Raw genomic sequence first — 25,425 nt, 5'->3', positions numbered from 1 at the left:
CCGACAAAGACATATGGGTGTCCAAGTTTAGATGCTTGACAGCAGACCTTGAAGATGTTGCCCGTCAGAAGGCTGTTCTTGCTCAGAATCACAAATGGAGTGATATTGAAAACCTCCCTAAACCGGACAAACTTGTGTTCGAAACATGGAATGCTATCCCCGACATTTATGTAAACATTAAAAAGTATGCGCTTGGAGTCCTGTCGATCTTTGGATCCACATATGTATGTGAGCAGGTGTTCTCCAACATGAACTTTATTAAAAACAAATATTGCGCACGCCTCACAGATGACAGCTTGCGATCCTGTGTAAAGATGAAGGTGACGTCATACAGCCCTGATGTGCAGACGCTGTGCGCTGAGGTCCAGGAGCAGAAATCCCATTAACCAAGTATGATAAATATTTTAATTGCCTATTATTTTACGTATATTCATATTTTTTCATTGTTCAGTGAAATAGTCTTTTTATTTTTCAGGTTGACAGCTGGCTGACGTTATTTTTGGTTTGCTGCTGGCGGACAATTTAAGTTCAGCATTTTTCATAAATACAAGAAGGACTCAAATAGACATTGAGTATTTTACTTAAAAGTAACCTTCAACCCAACGCCTTTTTTTTCGGAGTTCAAAATGTTTTTGTTGCATGCAGAAATGTAATTTCGTTTTCTCTGCAGGAGTTCATCGATTTCATAAATGCAACACATTATAGTTTGTTTATACATAGCATAAAGGCAAAACAAAACCTTGTATACAGTGTTATTTCATTTTAAATGTCAAACGGGTTTTGTGGCTCCCAGTGTTTTCTTTTCTGTGGGAAACGGGTCCCAATGGCTCTTTCAGTGGTAAAGGTTGCCGACCCCTGCCCCAGACTATCTGAGCTGGTGTTTAAATTCAAAGTACATTTTATTATCAAAGTATGTATACATTATACAACCTTGAGATTCATCTCCTAACAGGCAGCCATGAAACAATGAAACACAACCACTAACTCCATATATCTGAAAAAAGTCTAACACCCAATGTGCAGAGAGTTACAAGGAACATGTCCAGAGGAAAGTAAAAAAATAAATCAACCCACAAAAAGACCTTTGAAACTCCGAACCTCAGTGGTTGAAGTTGTTGGAACCTCACACTAGAACCCAGGCCTTGCTGCTGGTGAATCACTACGGGCTGAGATATAACTTTCGAAAGAGCTGTTCTCAACGTCTCCAAATTGGCTTGGTGCCCGAAGTGATCCAACCTCATCCGACTCTCAACATCCTGCCTTTCCAGTCTATATGGGCCAGCATTTAGATGGTCCAAACAGTGGATTGTACATCATATTAGGAGCCTTGAAAACACCGCCCACGATTCGGTTCAGACCCAGATTTCGCTGCTGAAGAAGCCGTTCTCGACCTCTCCAATTTGGCTCAGTGCACAGAGCAATCCATCCTCATACCCGGTTAGTTGGACGGGCATCCTCTGTCCCGTCTTCTCCCCTCTGAACCATTCACTCCAACCAGCACGGCTCCAACTCCAAGTGAGTTGATCTTGCAGCGCACCAGCAGAGCAGATCCAACGAATTTGCTTTGCCTTCGCTCGCACAGTCACTGGCTGAGGGTTTATCTAAGTTATCAAATGTAAAACAAATCCTGGTAGCAGCCACAAACTGTGTTTTGTGTCTCTCTGAGCTCCCCATTTGCTGCAGTGGTGAGTGAACTCCTGAACCTCCTTCAATCCAAAGCTCTGACATCTGATCCATTTCAGAGTTGTTTGGGTTGCTTGATGTTTAGGACATGCAATATCGTCACCAATCGAAACAACCCTGAGTCAAGCTCTGTTACCGGGACATTTGTCCATTGATGCATGTGTTAAATCATTCATATTGTTTGGTTATCAAATGTTGTTAATTTCTTTTTATTTTTGAAAAGGTTCTCAGATGATCACAATTTGGGGGAGGTTGAAAGCCGTCTGTGCTATCGTCCTCATCAATTGTTTCATCATTGCCTGGATCGTCAGCACTACGACTTTTGGTATGTGGTCAAATGAACTTGTATGAAAGTGATGAACTCAGTTCTCTGCAGGGTGGTTGGAATGCATTGAGTATCTCAGTCAGTACATTGTAAGATGCTTTATCAGGACCACCAGCACCTGCGGTCCTCAGCCCCACAACTGGGTGCAGGGAAACCTGCTGGAGGTTCAGACAGTGATGGCAAAACATCAACAGTTCAGAACCACCAGAAACACAGCACAGGTCAGCTGAACACTTACAGGTCAGATAAATCACTGGAGGGCACATAGATAGACCAGACTGAGTGATGGAACTTGGGTGATTCGGTGAGTTACCAGTGAAATTGTGGGACAGCCGCATAACCAATTGTTGTGGATGTCAGGAGAATCAAACCATTGACCATGTGGGATGTCTGGCTGCAGTGTCGTGCACTCCTCAAGGTGTGGCCATTGGAACACCAGAAGATGCAGCCAGTGCAGAATATTGACAGCAAGTGACCAGGATAGATTAGACTGCAGGGAATAATTTAGGTCTGGAATAACAGGTCAGCATGTTGTTCTCCCAGATCGGAGGCCATGTAGAGTCAGTTGGTTCAGTCATGTAGACAAAGTTAGCAGGTCTGGGCAGAGGTTGGTACATTTCCTGCCCTGTGGCGATAGGTGGAACAGTTTGGTTCTTTGCATCAATAGGCAGCTGTTGTGGTCATTTACCTGATGAATTGTTACAGGTTTACTTATTTGAATTTGTTTTTAATTACAGGCCTTTCCACCACGGGAATCATCACTATCGTCTTATCAATTGTACTGCCAATTGTGTTCATTTTAATTCTGACGTGCCAGTACATAATAGAGTATTTGGACGAAGGTATCTGTCATAGTATTTTCACACTTGTGTATCAACTCCAGTCACATCTCCAAGTAAATTTAGACTCATTTTAATAAAAAGATAGAAAAGAAAAAAAGCTGAATAATCCTCACCCCCACCGAACCCTCTGGATCCCTGTGACCTGTGGGATGAAATTGTCTGACATTTTTCCCAGTTATGAAATTCTGATTTACAGTGTCACCACAGCTGGAATGATTCTGGAGTCGCCTCTGATCTGACTCCAGAGGGTCGTTAGAAAAAGTAGTCTGGAGAGGAAGGTGTCTCAGCTCACTGGTGTTTGATCATGGTGTTGTCAAATTTCAGCATCATATCAGGTTGGTGTAAAGGATCCCAATGATGGTGAGGTGTGTGAGTGAGTGTTTGGGGCCTTTCTCATCCTCGATACAGTTGGGTGTGGGAGGGCCTCTCCTTCAGGCTGTTAATCATCTTGATTAGATATTTGATTAAATATTCTTGTTTCAGACTGAAACAGCTAAAAAGCACAACTACTTCCAAGGTCAGTACAGTCAACAAAGTTGTCTTAATGCATTTAAACTAACTATCACTGCTTAAAACTGACAGAAGAGACTCTGATTGTGTATGGAAGCACCCACGAAGGGAGCATGGCTGTAGATTGGGGTTAAAAGTGCGTTTAAGGAAACGGAGTTTTAAACTCCCTATACCAACTATCTTGCTGGCAAACATTAAGTCTCTGGTGAACAAAATCGATGATCTCAGAGCCAGGGTGCTGAATCAGAGGGACATTAGGACCACGTGGGTCCTTTGTTTCATGGAATCCTGGTTAATCAAACCCTGTGTGGATGAGTGTGTGCCTACAAAGACTTACTGCACATTCTCAAACAAAAAGCCCTGGATGAAACAGGAGGTACGTCGTCTGCGGAAGATCTGTGGGATTCGAGACTGGTGATCCAGACTTGTACCAGAAAACCGGGTATGATTTGCAGAGAATTATTTAAGGGTAAGAGATAATTTCTAACGAAGTTGAAAGCGACATCGGATGTATGACAACTCTGGTAGAGTTTGCAAGACATTACTCCTGCAAAGTGAAACCCAATAGCATGAATGGCAGCAATGCTTCATTACCCAATGATCTCAATTCCTTCTATGCCCGATTTGAAAGGGAGAACACAACTACAGCTGTGAAGATCCCTGCTGCACCTGGTGACCCTGTGATCTCTGTCTCAGAGGCTGACGTTAGGCTGTCTTTAAAGAGAGTGAACCCTCACAAGTTGGAAGGTCCTGATGGAGTACCTGGTAAATCTCTGTAAACCTGTTCCCACCAACTGGCGTGTATTCAAGGACATTTTCAATCTCTGACTGCTACAGGCAGAAGTTCCCCCTTGCTTCAAAAAGGCAACAATTATACCAGAGCCTTAGAGGAAGAACGTAAACTGCCTTAATGATGATCACCCGGTAGCATTCACATCTACAGTGATGAAATGCTTTGAAAGGTTGGTCATGACGAGACTGAACTCCTGCCTCAGCAAGGACCTGGACCCGTTGGAATTTTCCATTTGCCACAATAGGTCAAGGGCAGATTCAATCTCAATGGATTTCCACACGGCTTTAGACCAGCTGGACAACAGGAGCACATATGTAACGATGCTGTTCATCGACTATAGCTCAGCATTTAATACCATCATTCCCACGTTCCTGATTGAGAAGTTGCAGAACCTGGGACTCTGTACCCCGGTCTGCAATTGGATCCTCGACTTCCTAACCGGAAGACCACAATCTGTGCGGATTGGTGATAACATCTCCTCCTCGCTGGTGATCAATACTGGTGTACCTCAGTGGTGTGTGCTAAGCCCACTGCTCTACTCTCTATATATTCATGACTGTGTGGCTAGGCATAGCTCAAATATCATCTATAAATTTGCTAATGATTCGACCATTGTTGGTAGAATCTCAGGTGGCGATGAGAGGGTGTACAGGAGTGAGATATACCAACTAGTGGAGTGGTGTTGCAGCAACAACCTGGCACTCAATGTCAGTAAGATGGAAGAGCTGATTGTGGACTTTCGGAAGGGTAAGACGAAGGAACACATACCAATCCTCAAAGAGGGATCAGAAGTGGAGAGAGTGAGCAGCTTCAAGTTCCTGGGTGTCAAGATCTCTGAGGATCTAACCTGGTCCCAACATTTCGATGCAGTTATAAAGAAGGCAAGACAGTGGCGATACTTCATTAGGAGTTTAAATAGATTTGATAAGTGAACAAATACACTGAAAAACTTCTATAGAAGTACCGTGGAGAACATTCTGACAGGCTGTGTCACTGTCTGGTATGGAGGGGCTACTGCACAGGACCGAAAGAAGCTGTAAATTTAAATTGTAAATTTAGTCAGCACCATCTTCATTACCAGCCTACAAGGTAGCCAGGACATCTTCAGAGTGCGGTGTCTCAGAAAGGCAGCGTCCATTATTAAGGACCCCCAGCGCCCAGGGCATGCCCTTTTCTCACTGTTACCATCAGGTAGGAAGTACAGAAGCCTGAAGGCACACACTCAGTGATTCAGGAACAGATTCTTCCCCACTGCCATCCGATTCCTAAAAGGACATTGAACTCTTGGACACTACCTCACTTTATTTTTAATATCCAGTCGGCCCTCCTTATCCACAGGTTCCGCATGCGCGGATTCAACCAACTGCTGATCGGGAAAACCCAGAAGTTCACTCTCCAGCACTCATTGTTTGAGCGTTGTTTGCCTCACGTCTCATTTGGTCGCGACTTTGTTTCTGTGAAAAAATGGCTCCTAAAAAGCAATTAAGTGGTCAAAGCAATTCCTTAAAGGCAAAGAGGGAGTGTAAAGTGCTATCTCTCGCCGATGGAGTAGAAATCACAGATCTTTTGAAAAGTGGCAGGTCGCTTGCAGAAGTGGCAGTAAGAATGAATCGAGCATTCACAGCATAAAGCAGAAAGAAGCTGAAATTCGTGGAAGTGTTAGTGCTGCCCCTACAACGGCAAAAATGGCCTCTCTGGTTCGTGACTGAGAAAGCATTAAGTGTGTGGCTAGAGGACATGTCACAGAAGCATATCCCCATTGATGGCAAAATTATACGTGAAAAAGCACTTAGTCTCTATGAGCACTACTCTGACGGGGTTGAGGAGAGTGAGAGTAAGGGATGGCTGGCTAACTCTGTAAAGCGCTACAGCCTCAAGAACTTAAAGATCACGGGAGAATCGGGATCGGCTGGTGCCGAGGCAGCATCGGCGTTCCCAGAAGAGCTCAAGAAACTCTTGTCATTATTCCCTAAACAATCCAGTATAACAACTATTTACATAGCGTTTGCATTGTATTACGTATTATAAGTAATCTAGATATGTTTTAAAGTGTTTGGGAGGATGTGCGTAGATTATATACAAATACTACACCTTTTTATATAAGGGACATGAACATCTGCGTTTTGGTATCCACGGGGGGTACCGGAACCAAACCCCCGTGGTTAAGGAGGGCCGACTGTATAGTATTTCTGTTTTTTGCACGAATTTAATCCATTCAATATACGTATGCTGTATAAAGTATACTGAATAAGATTGACTTGTTTATTATTTATTTTCTTCTATTTTATGTATTGCATTGAACTGCTGCTGCTAAGTTAACAAATTTCACGTCACATGTCGGTGATAAAAAATCTGATTCTGATTTTTGTTTTCAACACCCTCCGAAGAATTAATACAAGGGAAACCCACCTTCTCCCTCTTCCTCAAGTTATAAACCATTCAAAGTTCAAAATATTGACATTCCTTCCTCATGGCCTAACTTTTGCAAGTCCTGGCTAAGTTCACTTTGAGAATAACTGAACCACACAGACTATAGTTATCCAAGAACAGTACCAGTAGCTACTGGTGTTTGTAGTGTAAATGTTCTCTGCTGATTCACAGACTAATTACCAAATGAAGTCTGTCACCGAGAGACAGGAATCAGGAAAAGGGCCGATGACCCCAGGTTTGGTCAGGGAGTTGTGTATTAAAGAAGAGTTTAATGGATCAGGGAGGGATAGAGAGCTTTATTGGGGGTAAATTCAAGATAAGGAACAAGACAGCTCAAAGCACAAAGTGATGACGATCAGGTTGTCTCAGGTGGACGGGAGGAAAGGGATGCAGAAATACAGAAACTTGTAGACTGAGAGAGACCGGGGAGTGAAATGTAAAGTCAGAGGGTCTGAAAGAACAGATCAGAATTTTAATATTAAGCCATTGTCTGAGGGAGAACCATGTGGGACAGTAAACTGGGTACATTACCATCACCAGGGAAGAGGTACTGAGCACATTGTCAGAGCTTCCATCTGCTGAGTCCCAGGTCAAGATGAACTTCATCCTGGGGTCTAAAAGAATGAACTAGAGTTGTAATTTATGATTGGTATTAATTTTCTCAAGTTCTCTTGATTGGGAGAAGGTTCCATTAGATTTGAAATCCATTTGACACTCCTCAGCCCTCTTCCCTAAATGGTCAAAAATCCCCCTGCAACCCATAATAGCCGCCCTCACTATCAACGACAACACCTAATTTTGTGTAATATGCAAACTTATTGATCAAGCCTTGCGTTTTTGCATCCAAATCACTGATAAAGATATCAAATAACAAGAGTCCCTACACTGATACCTGCATCACACCACGAGTCACCAGCTTCTATAATGGAAAACAATTTTCTACCTTGGAGCCAATTTTGAATCCCCCTGGAAGCCCCTGGATTCATGTCAGGATCATGTCAAAATAGATAACGTTCATTGTCCTCTCTACCCTTTTGGTTATCTCTTCAAAAAAACTCAACAATTCATCAACCATGACTTCCTGTACATAAAGCTATGATGACTCCTCCTAATCAGATTCTGTCTAATGAAATCCTGGTGGATCCTATTGCTCAGAATTCCCTCCAGTAACTTCCCCACCACTGATGTCAGGCTGACCTGGCTGTAGTTCCCGGGCTTGTCCTTGCTGCCCCTCTTAAACAACAGACCAACATCCAGCATCACCATGAGAACATCAGAGGTTCCAGTGGGAGGCTCACCATCCCCCTGTCAGGGTAAACGGAGAGGGAATATCTGTGGCTTTACTAGCATAACCCACATTCTCAGAACCAGTGTGGAGGAAGTGTTGCACGTTGAGAGATCTCCACTTTTGGATGAGACATTAAGCCAGAGTCCCATCTGCCTTCTTTGGGAAGATGGAAGTGATCCTTTGGTGTTATTCCTGTTACAAAGGATGAACAACTCTGATGGGCAGTGTGGCCCATGCCCTCCTTTTTTGGAGAATCGCAAATCGCTACTATTTCGATGCTGCTAACAAGGAAGTAAGAGAGACAAAAGGAAATCTGCCAGGGCAGTTGTTATTGATAGCTCATGAAAGAGAATGAGAGAGAGAGAGAGACAGCTCAGAGTTACCCAGAGTGGATCGTCTCCTAGTGACAAAAGAGGAGATTTACTGCTATTGTCTTTTGGAGGATTGTTTACTTGGTCCTGTTCGATTCATTGAAACCCCTCGGGACAACCAGAGTGGGCTGGTTTGATGGGTTACATCATCCCAACCTGACTGACAGCTGAGACCCCAAGAGTGGGGATAAAAGTGAGGTCTGGGGTAACACCCCTCAGACACACCAGGAGAAACGCTAGTGAGCATCAGAAACCCACGAGACAGTGTGGGACATCGGAGACCGAACGAAGGGTCGGTAAATTTTAACTCTCAGTGTTTATAGCGAGACTGGTGGGGGTGTGTGTGTGTGTCCACCCTTGCCTGGGTGACGAGTCCACCACGGAAGAATGGTCTAGCTAAAGGACAGAGGGGTCACACTTGAATGGCCACAACAACGACACATCGACGGATCAAAATCATAAAGGAAGGTTGGCAAAGACCATAGCTGTTACTGTTTGCGCGCTCTCTTTCTCTAGCCTCTCTCTCTCCAACGATTGCAACACAGCGACCAACAACTACCGCAGCCTGCATGAACTGAACTGAACTTTATATTTCCATCTGACAATTCATTATCCCCTAGACAACGATAGAGCTTGTTTTATTGTTGATTATTATTATACCCACACTTTTAGGTTTAGTATTGTTAACGTGTATTATCTGTATATTTGCATTGATATTTATTTGTATATTTTTACTAATAAACACTGTTGAAAATAGTACCACCAGACTCCAACGGACACTTCTTTCTTTGCTGGTAAGACACCCAGTTATGGGGTTCGTAACATTTCCAAATGAGCAAAGGATTTCTCCCCAGTAACCGAAAAATAATTCTGTTAACCAACGTCACAAAGCCATCTTTTATGTAACTGTTTGTTTCTTCCCCCAAGCTATCAGACTCCTCAATACCTGAAGCCTGGACTGACACCTTGCCCTACTGTCCTGTTTATTATTTATTGTAATGCCGGTACTGTTGTTGTGCACTTTATGCAGTCCAGTGTAGGTCTGTAGTCTCTGTGTTTTTTTTATTAAGTAGTTCAGTCTAGTTTTTTGTACTGTGTCATGTAAACCATGGTCCTGAAAAACGTTGTCTCACTTTTACAATGCACTGTACCAGCAGTTATGGTCGAAATGACAATAAAAATTGACTTGACTTGACAAAGGCAGCTTTGATATGACTGTTTGTTCAGCCTTACTCAGTACAAACTGAGTCTCATTCCCTCCAACAGTGACTGCACTTAAAGTACTTCACTGTCTGGACCAGAGACTGGTAAAAGATGCTGTGAGATTACAGGTTCTGTTTCTCACGTGGAGAAGTTCACTCTGCCCCCGCTCACAGGAGTTGGCTGAATTTTTCAGTTCCTGTGTGACGTCATTGAAACAATATGAAGAATGTAAAGAGCTGTCAGACACACTCCTGTTCCTGGCACGATGCAACATCAGACCCTAATATCTGAAATAAAGTCGCTGGTGACAATAAGTCTGATGTGCAGGTGTCAGTCAGCTGTCTGGGCACCAACCTGCCCTTCACAAGGAAACTTTCTCTCCTCGAATGTGCCCCTGACCAGATTGTGGATATCAGCCTGAGCTCCTCTGGCTAAATGAGTGGGAGAACTTTTGTGACAAAATGTGGAATCGAGCCAGAGGTTGAGAGTTTCAGTGACTTTCCAGTGAAATTGTGGGGTAACGTCATAACCAATTGTTGTGGAAGTTGGGAAAATCAAACCCTGTATCATGTGGGTCAGTGTAGTGCACTCCCAGAGGAGTGGCCATTGCAACACCAGAAGGAGCAGCTGGTGCAGAATATTGGCAGGAGGTGACCTGGAAAGATTGGACAACTGATCAGGATTGGGAATTGTCTGTTCCAGGTTTCCCACTGTACAGGACATGCAGTCGATAAGACTGGGCAGAGGTTGGCACATGCCCGTCCCCGCAGGGTGAAAGTGGAACAGTTTGGTTGTTTGCAACATTGTGCAGCTGTTACGGTCATTTCTCTGGTGAATTGTTACATGTTTTCTTATTTGAATTTATTTTCACTTGCAGGTTATTCAATCAACGACACTTTAATTGATGCCTTGCAGTTCGTTGGCCTGATGTTGCCATTGGTGAATGTTCTGCTTCTGTTTTACTTGATCTACAAGAAGAAGTATTATGGTATGTGACTTTACTTTCGTCTATGAGCTCCAGTTATCTCTCCAAGTAATTTGTGAATAATTTTAATGATGACATTAATGAAATGAAAACTTGAAAAATCATCCCCCTTCCCCCACAGAACCCCCCCCCCCCCCGACACACTGTGACCTGTGGGATGAAACTGCATCATTTTTCACCCCGTTGTGAAGTGTTGGTCACAGTGATACCATCTCTTACCTGACTCCAGAGGGATCTTTAGAAGACGTCGGGTTGAGAGGAAGCTATCTCAGCTGTCTGGTGTTTGACACGTGGTGTTGTTCAACTTCAAAATGAAATCAGCTGAGGAACGAGGGACAGAATCTCCTTTATCCCAGTGATGGTGAGGTGTTTGCATGATAGGTATCCCTCTGATCCTCGATAGAATTCAGTGTTGGGAGGCCTCTCACCGATCTTTCCTGGATATTTACAATAGTTTTGTTTTCAACAGCACCTTCCAGACAGTCAGCACAAGGGAACACATTCCCCCTCTTCCTCTCCAAGTTGTAAACTATCCAGGGTTCAAAATATTGACATTCCTTCCTCATGGACTAATTCATGCAAGTCCTGGCTAGGTTCAGTTTGAGATCTACTTCATCATACAGGCTAAAGTTGTCCAAGAGTAGAATCAATGTTTGTACAGTAAGCACCCCCGGCTGTTTCACAGGCAAATGACCAAATGAAGTCTCACCAAGCCAAGTAAAGCAAGATGAGGGCAGATGACCCCAGGCTCGGTCAGACAATGGGGTATCAGAGAAAAGCTTGAAGGATTAAGGAAAGGTGGTGAGCTTTAGTGGGGTAAATTCAGAGATAAAGAACAATTTGCTGAAAGCACAAAGATCAAGCTTGCTGAGAAGGAGGGGATTAGAACAGAAATATAAAGGTTTATAGACTGCAGAGAGGAAGGGGGAGTGAGTTGTAAAGTCAAAGCGGTTTCTGAAAGTTTTGATGAGCATTGAGCTGTAATCTGAGTAAGAACCAGTGTTGGGCAACAAATCTGAGAAAATGACAATCACCAGAGAAGAAATACTGAGTCAGTTGTTGGAGCTGCCATCTGACAAGTTGGATATCCAGACAGATTTCATCCTGGGGTCTGAAAGAGGCAGCTAATCACATACTTCATGCAGCAATTTAAATGTTCTCCCTGTTCTGAAAAGTTTCCATTAAATTGGACAACAGCAATCGTGATTGCTTTATACAAAGATACCAAGAAACGACAGGAGGGTATGGGTGAGGGTGATGTGTGGATGTGAAACTTGACAAGGAAATGGGGTAGAATATAGAGACAGATGAATCTGGAGACAGATACAATTTTCAGTACTGGAGTGATGGGTAACATTTCGAAGGGTTGTTCCTGTGGGCAGATTGAAGGAGCAGAGACAGATGTATGATCTCGATCACAACCATCATGGCATTCCTGATAAGTTGCTGCAAAAGTTAAAGGATGGAACTAGGGCATTATTTTTATATTCAGGATAATCTTTCAACACGTCTACATAAAGTGTTCCAGCATGTGGACTGTTCAGCCTGCACCCTCGTGGAGTTCAGTTTTCAATTTGAACCAGAACACTGTCCGATGCCATTGAACAGCTGGAAACAGTGATGTTGTGATTCTCTGCATCAGAACAGGCTGTACTGTCAGACATGGAACTCAGTCACTGGCAAAATGTTTAATTGCCGTCCTCCAGGTCACTGGGATAATTCAGCAGAACTGATTTACAGTGGCCTGATATCCCATCCACTGGATGTACACACGGACAAACTACAGAGTACCTGTCATTTCCACATGTGATGCCTGTGGGTCAGTAAGTTATCAAATGTAGTGTTTCCAGAGGGAACCAGAAGATGCTTTTGGTCCCTCCCTGGTCTCTCCACTTGTTGCCAGTGTGTGAGAGCTCTCTGAACCTCCTTCAGTCCAATGCTTGAATGTCTGGTCCAGTTCTGAGCTGGTTGATTGCCTCATGTTAGGACACTGAATATCACAATGAACCTGACCAAGCCCGGGTTCATCTCTGTTCACTGCAGCACTTCATTGATGCAAGTTTTGAATAAGTTGTGTAGATTGTAACTCAGGGGGATTACTACCATCGGGGAGGAGGCACAGGAGCCTGAAGACACACATTCAATGATTTAGGAACAGCTTCTTCCCCTCTGCCATCAGATTTCTGAACAGTCCGTGAACCCATGAAGACAACCTCACTATTTCGCTCTCTTTTTCACAACTACATATCTCAGTGTAATTTATAGTCTATTTTATTTATTGCTCTGTTCTGTTGCCACAAAACAACCAATTTCATGACACACATCAGTGATGATTAACCTGAGACTGTATTCTGATTCTGCGAATTTCAAACAGTTTTTATTTCTTTCTTTTAGATTGGGTGATCTTCCAGACTAGTTTCTTTAACCTGATATTCTTACTTGGCATTTCTGTCAGCAATTCGATTTCAGGTAATTGCTCGAACATTATTCTGTATTTACATGAAATGATGTACTTGGTACTGAGCAGAGGGATAGAATGAAGTGTCTCTGTCAGAACATTGTGAGCTGCTTCATCTGGACCACAAACACATACAGTTCTTGGCCCCACAGCTGAGGATTGGGAAACCTGCTAGAGGTTTAAAATATCTGAATGTCCATTTTAGTTTAAATCTCTGTTTAGAACAACTGGCCACACACAATTTCAGACAATTATAGACAAATTATACAAAGTCAGATTTTATTTCTGAACATAATCTCAGTCATTCCTTTCTGGACTCGGTATTGAATTCAGTAACATTAGGTAACTTGCTTTCTCTGTTTATCTTTGTCAGAAGTAGCCAGATAGATGATATAGATGACAAACAACGGACCCGACACCAGTCCCTCGGCCCTCCACTGGTCACAGGCCTCCAGTCAGACAGGCAACGGTCTACTACCTGTAGTCTGTATAGAGTCCATGAAGTTGATGCCATTTTGCCTTGCTTCTATAGCCTCTGTGACTGTCTGCTGAGTAAATACAGATGTAAAATATGCATTTAAGATCTCCTCTATCACTTTTGGCTCCACACATGTATTACCATTCTGATCTTCCAGAGGAGCAATTTTGTCACTTGAAATCCTTTTGCTCTGAACGTATCTGTCGAGTCCCTCAGGATTCTCCTTCACCTCGTCTGCTAAAGCAACCTCAAGCCTTCTTTTCACCCTCCTGATTTCTTTCTTAACTCTTCTCTCATTTCTTATACTCCATCAGCCCCTCATTTGTTCTTACCTGCCTGTACCTGCAATGTACCTCTTTCTTTTTCTTAAACAAGGGCTCAATATCTCCTGGAAACCACACCTGTTATCTTTACCTTTTATTCAGACAGGCTTTGTATTCTCAAAACTTTATTTTTGAAGACCTCCCACTTACCAAGTGCACATTTGCCAGAAAACATCCTGTCTGAATCCACACTTACTAGATCCTCTCCTATACCATGAAAATTGATCTGTCTCCAAATTAGAATCTTAACTTGCAGACCAGACCTAGCTTCTCGCAGATTTTCTTCAAAACTAATGACACTGTGATCACGAGATGTAAAGTGTTCTCCCACACACACTTCTGTCACCTTTCCTATCTCATTCCCTAACAGCAGATCAAGTGTCACACATTCTTTTGTTGGGACTTCTAATACTGATTAAGAAAATTTCCTGAGCACCTTTGACAAACTCTATCTAGTATGGACCTTTGACACTTAGGGAGTTCAAGTCAATATATTGAAAGCTAAAATCAGCAACTATAATAACCTTATATTTCTTGCCACAGTCTGCGATCTCTCCATAAATTTGTTTCTCTAAACCCCACGGAGTTTCGTATAATGTGTAATGTGCCCCATTAACGTGTTCACACTTTTCTTATTCCTCAGTTCCACCATAATGCCTCACTAGATGAGTTCTCCAGTCTGGCCTGGCTGAACACTGCCAGGATATTATCCTTGAATAGTAAAATATCCCCTCTTCCTTTAATCCCTCCCGCTCTGTTGTGTCTAAAACAACGGAACCCTAGAATATTGAGCTGCCAGTCCTGCCCCTCCTGCAACCAAGTCTCCCTAATGGCTACAATACCATATTCCCAGGTGTTGATCCATGCTGTGAGCTCATCTGCCTTTCCTGTGATACTTCTTACATTGAAGTATACACAGCTCAGGACATTAGTCGCTCCATGCTCAACCTTTTGATTCCCGTCTGTCCCCACAACCTCTCCACTATCTGTTCAGACACTCTGGTTCCCATCCAGATGCAACTCCAGTTTCACAACTCCTCCCAAACCCCGTGCAGCACTCGAAAACTTTCCCAAGAGTTACAGCCTTATGATGGTGTATAAGGAAAGTTCAGTTCAATGCACGAGATTACTGTTTTTGGTAAGAGAGAGAGATTTGTAATCCAAAGGTGAATGTTGTGAGAAGGCAATTACGTTGAAATTCCACAGATTCTACATCAGCAATACAAAATAACAATAGCAGTAGGTTTTATCTGCAAAGTTGTTCCACTCCACACACGAAGTATCACCGACAGTGACTTTCAACACAAAGGTACCACACCCGAATTCAGATACGGGACATCTGAAAGTGGTGGCCACAGAATTATCACCAACAGTAGCTTAACACAAAGGGGACCATCTTCAAGGGAACCACCACCCAGGCAAGGGTCAACACACCAGTAGATTCCACAGGGTCACCCCAAACACACAACGTGAAACCCACCTATCCAGTTCCACGAAATACGAAATAACTCCAACAGTGATTTGCCACAGGGGTGCCTTTCTTCAGTGAAATACCACACGCAGACAAAGGGTAAACACACACATGGTACTCGCAAAGGTTTTCCCCTCACCAGAGAACCCACTCCTGTAGATTAACTAAGTGACAATCACACTTCCGTAGCTGAATGGAAACAAACTCACCCTTAGGGGCTACTTAGAGAGAGAGTCCAAACAGCGATGTCTTTGTCACTGGGCTTCTTCTGTTCCAAACCTTCTTCTCCTCTCTTCTCTTCCTGCAAAATTGTTCTAGTTGCAGAAAACTTGTGAGAGTCGTATATCAAATACTCAGGATCGATCTTAACTCACCCCTTTTGGGCCACTGAAAGTTTAAACCAGCAACTGACTCACTGGTGTCTTTCATTGAACTAATCCATCTTGACTCTCACTGTGTGTGTCTGTGTGTCTCTTTGTCCATAAGAGGAATCACCTGACCCTGCTTATGCAAAACAAGCTGCCACTTGTATGAACAATCACTGCTCACCATAGCAACCCAGGTGTCTGAAAAGAGGATGCTGTCCAAGTTGCATGCCATCTTGGAGACTGTCTCCCATCCACTCCATAATGTATTGGTTAGACACAGGAGTACATTCAGCCAGAGACTCATTCCACCAAGATGTAACACTGAGCGTCATAGGAAGTCATTCCTACCTGTGGCCATCAAACTTTACAACTCCTCCCTTGGAGTGTCAGACACCCTGAGCCAATAGGCTGGTCCTGGACTTATTTCCACTTAGCATAATTTACCTATTATTATTTAATTATTTATGGTTTTATATTGCTATATTTCTACACTATTCTTGGTTGGTGCGACTGTAATGAAACCCCATTTCCCTCGGGATCAATAAAGTATGTCTGTCTGTCTGTCTGTCAATGAGTGGGTGATAACTCAGCACATGGAGTTTAATACAGGAAAGTGTGAGGTGGGGCCCTTGAGTAAGAGGAATCAGACTGTAATGTCAATGGAGGGGAACTGTAAATGAGTGAATTGCAGAGGGATCAAGATGTTCTTGGAAAGGAATCACAAAAGATCTGGTGCAGCAAGGAATTAGGAACAGGGGTGACGTATAAGGATTTGGAGTTTAGAAATGGGGAAGTACTGTTACAGTTGTGCAGAGTGTTGGAGACCTGCTTGATACTGTGCACAGTTCTGGTCCTCTTGTTTAAACACAATTGCACTGACACTGCAGGCAGTCCAAAAGTGATGCATATGAGTAATTCCTGGGATGAGTGGCTTTTCCCACCACAAGCAGTTGGGAGGTACTTAAAGAAATGGATAAATATTTGAAGGATTGGGGAATTCGGGATTGTGTGGGACTGGGACAGAAGAGGAGATAGTTAAATATTTGAAAGATTGGGGAATTTGGGATTGTGTGGGACTGGGACAAAGAGGAGATGGATAAATATTTGAAAGATTGGGGAATTCGGGATTGTGTGGGACTGGGACAGAAGAGGAGACGGATAAATATTTGAAAGATTGGGGAATTCAGGATTGTGTGGGACTGGGACAGAAGAGGAGATGGGGCCTGGGGCAGATCAGCACCAATTGTATTGAATGGTGGGGCAGGTTTACGGAGCTGAGTGAGCAACTACCCTCTTATTTTCTAGTGTTTATTATCTTCTTGCAAAAGAACAATGGATTGTGGTCCTTAACACAAGAGATTCTGCAGATACTGGAAATCCAGAGAAACTCACACAAAATGCAGGAGGAACTCAGGAGGTCTGACAACATCCATGGAAAGGAATAAAGAGTTGATGTTTCGGGCTACCCTCCATCAGGACCAGAAAGAAAGGGGAAAGAGCCAGAATAGGAACATGGGGGGAGGGGAAAGAGTACAAGGTGAAAGGTGAAGCCATGTGGAGGGGGAGGTAGGTGGGTGGGGGAGGGGTGAAGTGAGAAGCTGGGAGGTAATTGGTGCAAAAGGCAAATGGCTGACAAATGAATCCAATCGGACAGGAGAGTGGTCGATGAGAGGAAGGGATGGAGGAGCGGCAGGGGCTTCTGATAGTGAACTCATCAAAATTTGGCCGTCTCAACACCAGAAGGAGCACCCAGTGCAGAATATTGGCAGCAGGTAACCAGGAAATACTGACTGAGGAAGAGAGAGTGAGTCAGTCTATTCTTGGCCGGCGTAACAAATCAGTGGCTTGTTCACCCAGCACAGCAGGTAGAGTCAGTCGGTGCAGACCAGAAGTCGAGGTTGACAAGACTGGGCAGTGATGAGCACATCTCTTCCCTGCAGGAGATAAGGGGAACAAACTGGTTGTGGCAACAATTGGCAGCTCTCCTGCTCATTTTTCTGGTGTATTGTTGCATGTTTGCTGATTTGAATGTATTTGTAATTGCAGGTTTTTACAGCAAGGACACTGTCACATTTGCTGCGTCAATCACAATGGTGGTGTTGCTTGTAGTGGCTTTTATTTCATTTGCGATTCTTTGGTGGAAAGTATTTTGGTATGAAGGTAAGTGTTATTGTCTACACTTGTGTTTATACTTCAGGCATCTCTCCGAGGAAATTGCAGTTCATTTTAAAAGAAAAATCACCCCCCCCCCCCCACCACCACTGTGTGTCCCTGAGACATGAGCGATGAAATTACCCTGTATTTTTGCCCAGTTGTGGAGTGGTGTTTCACAGTGACACCACTGCTGGAACGATTCCGGAGTCACCTCTGACCTGGCGTCAGAGATGGTACTTGAGGGTAAAATGTCTCAACTCAATTGTGTTACACACATCATGTTGTCAAAGGTGCTGTGAGGAGTGATGTAGAGGTGAGGAGTGAGGGACCACTCCTCACTGCACACACGTGGCTCCTCCATGGAGAGAGTTAAGAGCACCAAGTTTCTGAGAGTCACATAACAGATGATCTCACCTGGTCCCTCATCACCACCTCTTTGGTTAAGAAAGCAGAGCAGCATCTCCATTCCTTGAGGAGATTGTGTCTAACCCCCACCCCATCCCCCTTGGTAATATCTGCACCTTGATATTGGTTAATTTATTTGTGGTGATATTACTCTGTGTTATGCACGTGAGTTACATGTACTGTGTTGGGAGGGTTGGTCCAGAGGGCAAAGGGAAGTGGGGAAACTACAGGGGCAGATGCACAGTCTGAATCCCAGACATTCATGGGCTCAGTGCACATTTTTAGAATATTTCAGCATGGTGAATTGTGGAAACTGTGGTGAATTAGGGGTTCTTTTTGCGTTTCTGCATCGTCTTTGAATAAACAGTTGGTGAAGGAGAGCAGGACCTGATGATGCTGAATAGGGTGCAGCCAGATCTGACGATGGGCGTTTAAAGCCATTTTTCACTGACACACCCACACTTGCATCTCTCATTTGAGGGAGTGCAGATGGAGGCTCCACCACAGCAGACACTCAGATGAGGGATTAATGTAGGCGTTCACAAATAAAATGAAGTGAGACATTTAAAGTTTAATGAAACCCATAACACATTTTATTGAACTCCCAAACCAACACACAAAAACGTGCTAAAACTCTTTACATAATAATATCATCTCGTCAGACCAGCCTCTTAAAGTGAAACCCCAACTCAATGTGGATGGTTCTGAATTATGTACATTTCTGCCAACCACGTTACCCTACACAGGCCCCTCTGGGATTAACTAAAACCAGCATTGTGAGCCTGTCTGAAGCTCGGATCAGCAGCCCGGCTCGGGTCCTGTGCTCGTCCAGAGGTGATGGCAGGGGCATGGCAGTGGAATACTCCAAATCTCGGTGGGCTGGTTTAAGGCGATCTTCTGAAATATGTTCAGGCTTATCCCTCTTATCAATGATAAAAGTCTTTTCCCTCCATTCCAAAACGCAGAATGGGCCGTCGTAAGGGGGCCTAAGGGGATGTTGGTTTGCATCAGAGTGGACAGAAACAAACAAAGTGGAATGTGAAGGCACTTGGGAATCCTTGTGCAGAACACCCTAAAGTTTATCTTGCAGGTTGAGTCTGTGGTGAGGAAGATAAATGCAATGTTAACATTCATTTCAAGAGGACTAGAGTATAAGAGCAGGGATGTGATGCTGAGGCTTTATAAGGCACTGGTGAGGCCTCACCTTGAGTATTGTGAACAGTTTTGGGCTCCTCCTCTAAGAAAAGGTGCTGGCATTGGAGAGGGTTCAGAGGACGTTCATAGGGCGGATTCCAGGAATGAAAGGGTTATCATATGAGGAAGGTTTGATGGCTCTGGGCCTGTAATCACTGGAATTTAGAAGGATTTTGAATTTTGAAAGGCCTAGACAGAGTAGATGTGGAAAGGATGTTTCCCATGGTGGGGAAGTCTAGAACAAGAGGGCACAACTCCAGGACAGAGGGACATCCATTTGAAACAGAGATGCTGAGAAATTTCTTTGGCCAGAAGATGGTGAATTTGTTAACACAGGCATCTGTGGAGGCCAGGTCACTGGTCATATTTGAGGTGGAAATTTATAGATTGTTGATTGGCCACGGTATTAAAAGTTACAGCAAGAAGGTCTGGGGGTGGGACTGAGGAGGGGTAAAAAAGAATTAGCCATGATTGAATGGCCGAGCAGACTCGATGGGCCAAATGGCCTAATTCTTCTCCGATGTCTTATGGTCTTGTAGCCTTCTAAACAACAATTACTGAACCCATCAGTCTGAATGAATTAAAAATCTGGGTGAAGGAAAAGTGTCCCTTGGATCTTATGGTGGACAATCCCTCAGACATGTATCACTGGTTACCGATGGACTTCCTGGACAACACTATCCTTATCCATGTTAAATGTCCCAGCATCTGCACAGTTTAGTCTGCACTCACAATGAGTTCAGTTTTTTCTTGGACTAGAACACTGTTTGAAGCCTTGAGCATCTGGGTGTGGTGATGGTTCAGTCCTCAACAACAGAACAGGTTTCACAGTGGAACTTCAGTGCTGTAGCTGGGGCTGGGTATTGTCACCACAGGCAGGACCACATCAACTGAAACCTTCACCATCTCTAGAATAATACAAAGCTGATCCGCAGTGGATTGTTACCTCATCTGCTGGATACGTACACAGGGAGACTGCAGTGTATCTGACAATTCTGCATGTGCAGACACTCAATAAGGGATTACAGAAGTTATCAAATATGTGTTTGTTTGTGTTTATCTGTTGTTTCCTGGATTCTCTGCTTGCTGCCAGTGTGAGAGAGATCCCTGGACTTTCTTCAGTCCGATGTTCTGATTCCTGCTCCATTTCTGAACTGGTTGGGTTTCCATGTGTTTAAGAAGCCTGACTGACGCAGGCTCCATCTTCATTACCAAGAACACATTGTAAATTGATGCTTATGTGAAATAATTTGTGTAGATCTGTTACTATGGCTTTCAAACTGATTAATTTTCATTTATCCAAAGATGATGATACATTTCAAAGATGGATGTCGGTCTATAATGTTGGTTTTCTCATTGTTGTCGTCATTGCGACAATTACCTGGATGGCATTTAAAGGTATGTGCTGAAATATTATTCTGTATTTTCATGTAAATGAGGAACTCGGTTCTCTGGAGTTTGGTTGGAATGAAGTGAGTATCTCAGTCAGGATGTTGTGAACTGCTTTACCAGGACCACCAGCACCTGAAGTCCTCAGTCCCACAGCTGAAGTCCTTTTCCACAGGGGGATCTGCTGGAGGTTTAGACTTTAATGGCATTTCACTGATGCTCATGGAACTGAAGGCAAATGTTGACCTGAGCAGACAGTTGCCTCAATGGGACAGGGCAGAGTGTGGGGATAATTTGCAGGAGATTACGTGGCCCATGTTGGGAGAATGTGACTAATGGTGTCCTGCAAGGATCTGTGTTTGCATTACAACTTGTCTCAGATTGACGGATGGGTAACAGGTTGCAAGTCCACAATTCCCAGTGAAGCAAGGAGAAGTGGGACCAGCTTTGTGGTCAACGGGGATTAATAGATGGGAATGAGCAAAACCAGGGATAAATGCCACTCTTCAGCCAGACAAATTCATGTGGGCATCAGGATTCTGACATCTTGGACACCTTAATAGATCTTGCAGACAGAGAGGAATTTTATGTCCCAAATCACAGGAGGGAGGAATCGGTCTTTCATGATTCTGGTGTACATTTACTGAACAGAATTTGCAGAAACGAGGGCTGTGCTGAATGGATCTGAGACAGTTAAAGGGTGAAGTAGTTAAATTTTACAAGAAGACAAATTTTACAAGAAAAATAGCTTTGACAAGCAGCCAATCCAGGCATCAGAAGTTTGGAGAAGAGGGGGGATAAATCAGGTTTATTTCTCGAGGATAAAAGACAGCAGCAGGTGACGGTTTAGTGACCAGTCACCAATCGATGTTTGGGATTGATTAGTGAGAGCAAGTTAAAGGAAGGCAGGGATAAGCACAGTGTCCATCGTCTCAGTGGACGTCGTCAGAGTGGTGATCTCGAGGCTTTAGCTCTTCAAAGAGAGGCTTCACTCAGAGAAAGCAATGAAAACACAATTTTAAGTTTTTTTTTCCCTTCTCTTCTTTATATACGCCCAGTTAGAACAGTAGCGATGCCAGGCAGGATAGTGAAATGTTCCTCTTGTGGGATGTGGGAAGGCAGGGAGACCTCCAGTGTCTCTGGTGACTACAACTGGGAGAAGTACATCCAGCTGCAGCTTCTAACAAACACTGTTAAGGAATTGGAGCTGGAACTGGATGAATTCCAGATCCTTTCTGATGCTGAGAGGGAGATAGAGCAGACATATCAAGTGGTAGTTACACTCAAGGTGCAGGCCACAGGAAACTGGGTGACAGTCAGGAAGGGGAAAGAGGTGAAGGAACCAGTGTAGAGAACCCCTGTGGCCATCCCCTTCAACAACAGGAATACCACTTTGGTGAGACCAATACAGAAGGGACGATTTACCCCTGAACTGGAGAGGGAGAGTTTGTTAATGCTTCATGGTTGGATTAAACTGGAGTTGCAGGGAGATGGGTGCCAGAACAGTCAGTGGAGAGGTTGTGGAGGCAGATGTTGGTAAGAACACAGATGAAGATAGAAAGCTTGAGCACAGTGCGACTGGTGTCCTGAGCTGCATATGTTTCAATGTAAAATGTATTGTAGGAAAGGCAGATAACAGTGGTGACTAGTGGTGTTCCAGGGGTCTGTGTTGGGACCGATTCATTTCACGTTATATGTCAATAATTTGGATGATGGAATTGATGGCTTTGTTGCAAAGTTTGTAGACAATATGATGATGATAGATTGGCAGGTTGTTTTAAGGAAGTAGAGAGACTACAGAAGGATAGTGAGATTAAGAGAATGGGAAAGAAATGACATGGAATACCATGTCGGGAAGTGTATCGTCATGCTCTTTGCTGGAAGAAGGGAAAGGGTTGACTATTTTCTAAATGGAGAGAAAATACAAAACAATGAGGTGCAGTGGGGCTTGAGAGTCCTTGTGCAGGATTCCCTAAAGGTTAATTTGCAGGTGGAGTCTGTGATGAGGAAGGCAAATGCAATGTTAGCATTCATTTCAGGAGGACGAGAATAGAAAAACAAGGATGTAATGTTGAAACTTTCTGAAGCACTGGTGAGTACTGTGAGCAGGTTTGGCCCGTTATCTTAGACAGGATGTGCTGAAACTGGAGAGGGTTCAATGGAGATTCATGAAAATGATTCCAGGATTGAATAGCTTGTCATATGAAGAACGTTTGATGGCTCCAGGTCTGTATTCACTGGAATTCAGAAGAATGAGGGGTGACCTCATTGAAACCTATCGAATGGTGGAAGGCCTTGATGTAGTGGATGTGGAGAGGATGTTTCCCATGGTGGGAGAGTTGAAGTCCAGAGGACACAGTCTCAGAATAGAGCAGAGTTCTTTCAGAATGGAGATGAGGAGGAATTGTTCAGACAGAGAGTGGTGAATCTGGGGAATTCTTTGCCACCTGCAGCTGTGGAGGCCAAGTCTTTGTGTACGGCATATTTAAGGAAGAAGTTCATAGATTCTTGATTGGTCTGAGCATGAAGGGATACAGGGAGAAGACAGAGATTGGGGCTGAGGGGAAAATTGGATCAGCCATGATGAAATGGCAGAGCAGACTCGATGGACCAAATGCTTAATTATGCTCCTATATCTTAATAAAAGTCACTGTACGAATATAACCGGGCACTGTGGGTGCCAGTCACCCTCATTGCCCCACATTTCCATGTCAGAGACACGTGATGTCATTCCCTGTACAACACCTCCCTCTAGTGGAAAGGCAGGGTAACTGCACCGTGTGTTTTTGGCCTTCCCTATAACAAACAATTGGCTTCTCTATGGCAGCTATGAAACTTGGACAGCTGCAGCTAATAGTTATTGACCTTCATCCCTCAGGGCTCCCGAACACCCTGACGACAACCATTTGTTGTGGTCGTGGTACATATTGGGACCAATGACATAGGTAGGAAAAGGGAGGAGGTCCTGAAATCGGAGTACAGGGAGTTCGGAAGGAAGCTGAGAAGCAGGACCTCAAAGATAGTGATCTCGGGATTACTGCCTGTGTTATGTGACAGTGAGTATAGGAATAGAATGAGGTGGAGGATAAATGTGTAGCTGAGGGATTGGAGCAGGGGGCAGGGATTCAGATTTCTGGATCATTGGGACCTCTTTTGGGGCAGGTGTACCTGTACAAAAAGGACGGGTTGCTCTTGAATCCAAGGGGAACCAATGTCCTGGCGGTCAGCTTTGCTAAGACTGTTGTGGAGAGTTTAGACTAGAATTGCTGGGGGACGGGAACCAAACTGAAGGGACGGCGGAAAAGCCGGTTGGCTCACAAATAGAGAAAGATTGTAGACAGTGCGAGAGGGAGGATAGGCAGGTGATGGAGAAGGGATGCGCTCAGACTGATGATTTGAGATGGGTCTATTTTAATGCAAGGAGTATTATGAACAAAGAAGATGAGCTTAGAGCATAGATAAGTACTTGGAGATCTAATGTTGTGGCCATCACAGAGACGTGGATGACTCAGGGGCAAGAATGGCTACTTGGAGTGCCAAGCTATAGATGTTTTGGAAAAGACAGGGAGGCAAAAGAGGTGGGGGAGTGGCACTGCTGATCAGAGATAGAGTCACGGCTGTAGAAAAGGAGGAAGTCATGGAGGGGTTGTCTGCAGAGTCTCTATGGGTGGAAGTTAGGAACAGGAAGCAACACACACAAAATGCTGGTGGAACACAGCAGGCCAGGCAGCATCTATAGGAAGAAACACTGTCGACTTCTCAGGCCGAGTCCCTTCGTCAGGACTAACTGAAAGAAAAGATAGTAAGAGATTCTCTTACTCGGAAAATGACGTGGTGGCGAGTAAGTCCACCCCTCCTACAAATGACCAGGTGCTGTGTCTCACTGTGGCCGATGTGAGAAGAACCCTGTGCAGGGTCAACCCACAGAAGGCTGCTGGACCAGACAACATCCCTGGTAGAGTGCTCAGAGGATGTGCAGACCAGCTAGCAGATGTTCTCACTGACATCTTCAACATCTCCCTGAGCAGCGCCACCATTCCAACGTGCTTCAAGGCCGCCACCATCATCCCCGTGCCGAGTGTTCAGTGTCCTGCCTAAATGACTACCGTCCCGTTGCCCTCACGTCCATCATCATGAAGTGTTTCGAGAGGCTCGTCATGAGGCATATTAAGACCCTACTGCCCCCCTCACTGGACCCCCTGCGGTTTGTGTGCTGTCCCAACCGCTCAATAGACGACGCCATTGCCACCACCCTCCACCTGGCCCTAACCCACCTGGACAAAAAGACACGTATGTTCGAAAGCTGTTCATAGACTTCAGTTCAGCACTCAACACAATCATCCCTCAGAAACTGATTGGAAAGCTGAGCCTACTGGGCCTGAACACCTCCCTCTGCAACTGGATCCTAGACTTCCTGACGGGAGACCTCAGTCAGTCTGGATCGGGAGCAGCATCTCCAACACCATCACACTGAGCACGGGGGCCCCCCAGGTCTGTGTGCTCAGTCCACTGCTGACCCACGACTGTGCTGCAACACACAGCTCAAACCACATCATCAAGTTCACCGATGACACGACCGTGGTGGGTCTCATCAGCAAGAACGACGAGTCAGCTTACAGAGAGGACGTGCAGTAGCCAATGGACTGGTGCAGAGCCAACAACCTGTCTCTGAATGTGAACAATACAAACAAGATGGTTGTTGACTTCAGGAGGGCATGGAGCAATCACTCCCTGCTGAACATCGACAGCTCCTCG

The 25,425-nt window shown here is 44.4% G+C and overlaps 1 protein-coding gene across 1 annotated transcript in view; it reads left to right on the top strand.

Moving 5' to 3' along the window:
* Window positions 1–25,425, top strand: part of LOC132394811 (uncharacterized) — a 53,731-nt gene that overhangs the window by 2,462 nt on the left and 25,844 nt on the right. The window contains exons 2-6 of the mRNA XM_059971218.1: window positions 1,907–2,008; window positions 10,323–10,433; window positions 12,825–12,899; window positions 17,575–17,688; window positions 20,587–20,679. Coding sequence (XP_059827201.1) covers window positions 1,907–2,008; window positions 10,323–10,433; window positions 12,825–12,899; window positions 17,575–17,688; window positions 20,587–20,679 — 495 coding nt within the window. The remainder of the gene's footprint in view (window positions 1–1,906; window positions 2,009–10,322; window positions 10,434–12,824; window positions 12,900–17,574; window positions 17,689–20,586; window positions 20,680–25,425) is intronic.

This window comes from Hypanus sabinus, chromosome 5, assembly GCF_030144855.1.
Source record: "Hypanus sabinus isolate sHypSab1 chromosome 5, sHypSab1.hap1, whole genome shotgun sequence".
NCBI classification, from domain to species: domain Eukaryota; kingdom Metazoa; phylum Chordata; class Chondrichthyes; order Myliobatiformes; family Dasyatidae; genus Hypanus; species Hypanus sabinus.
Note: the sequence above shows the minus strand (reverse complement) of the source record. Positions and strands in the feature narration are given on the sequence as shown.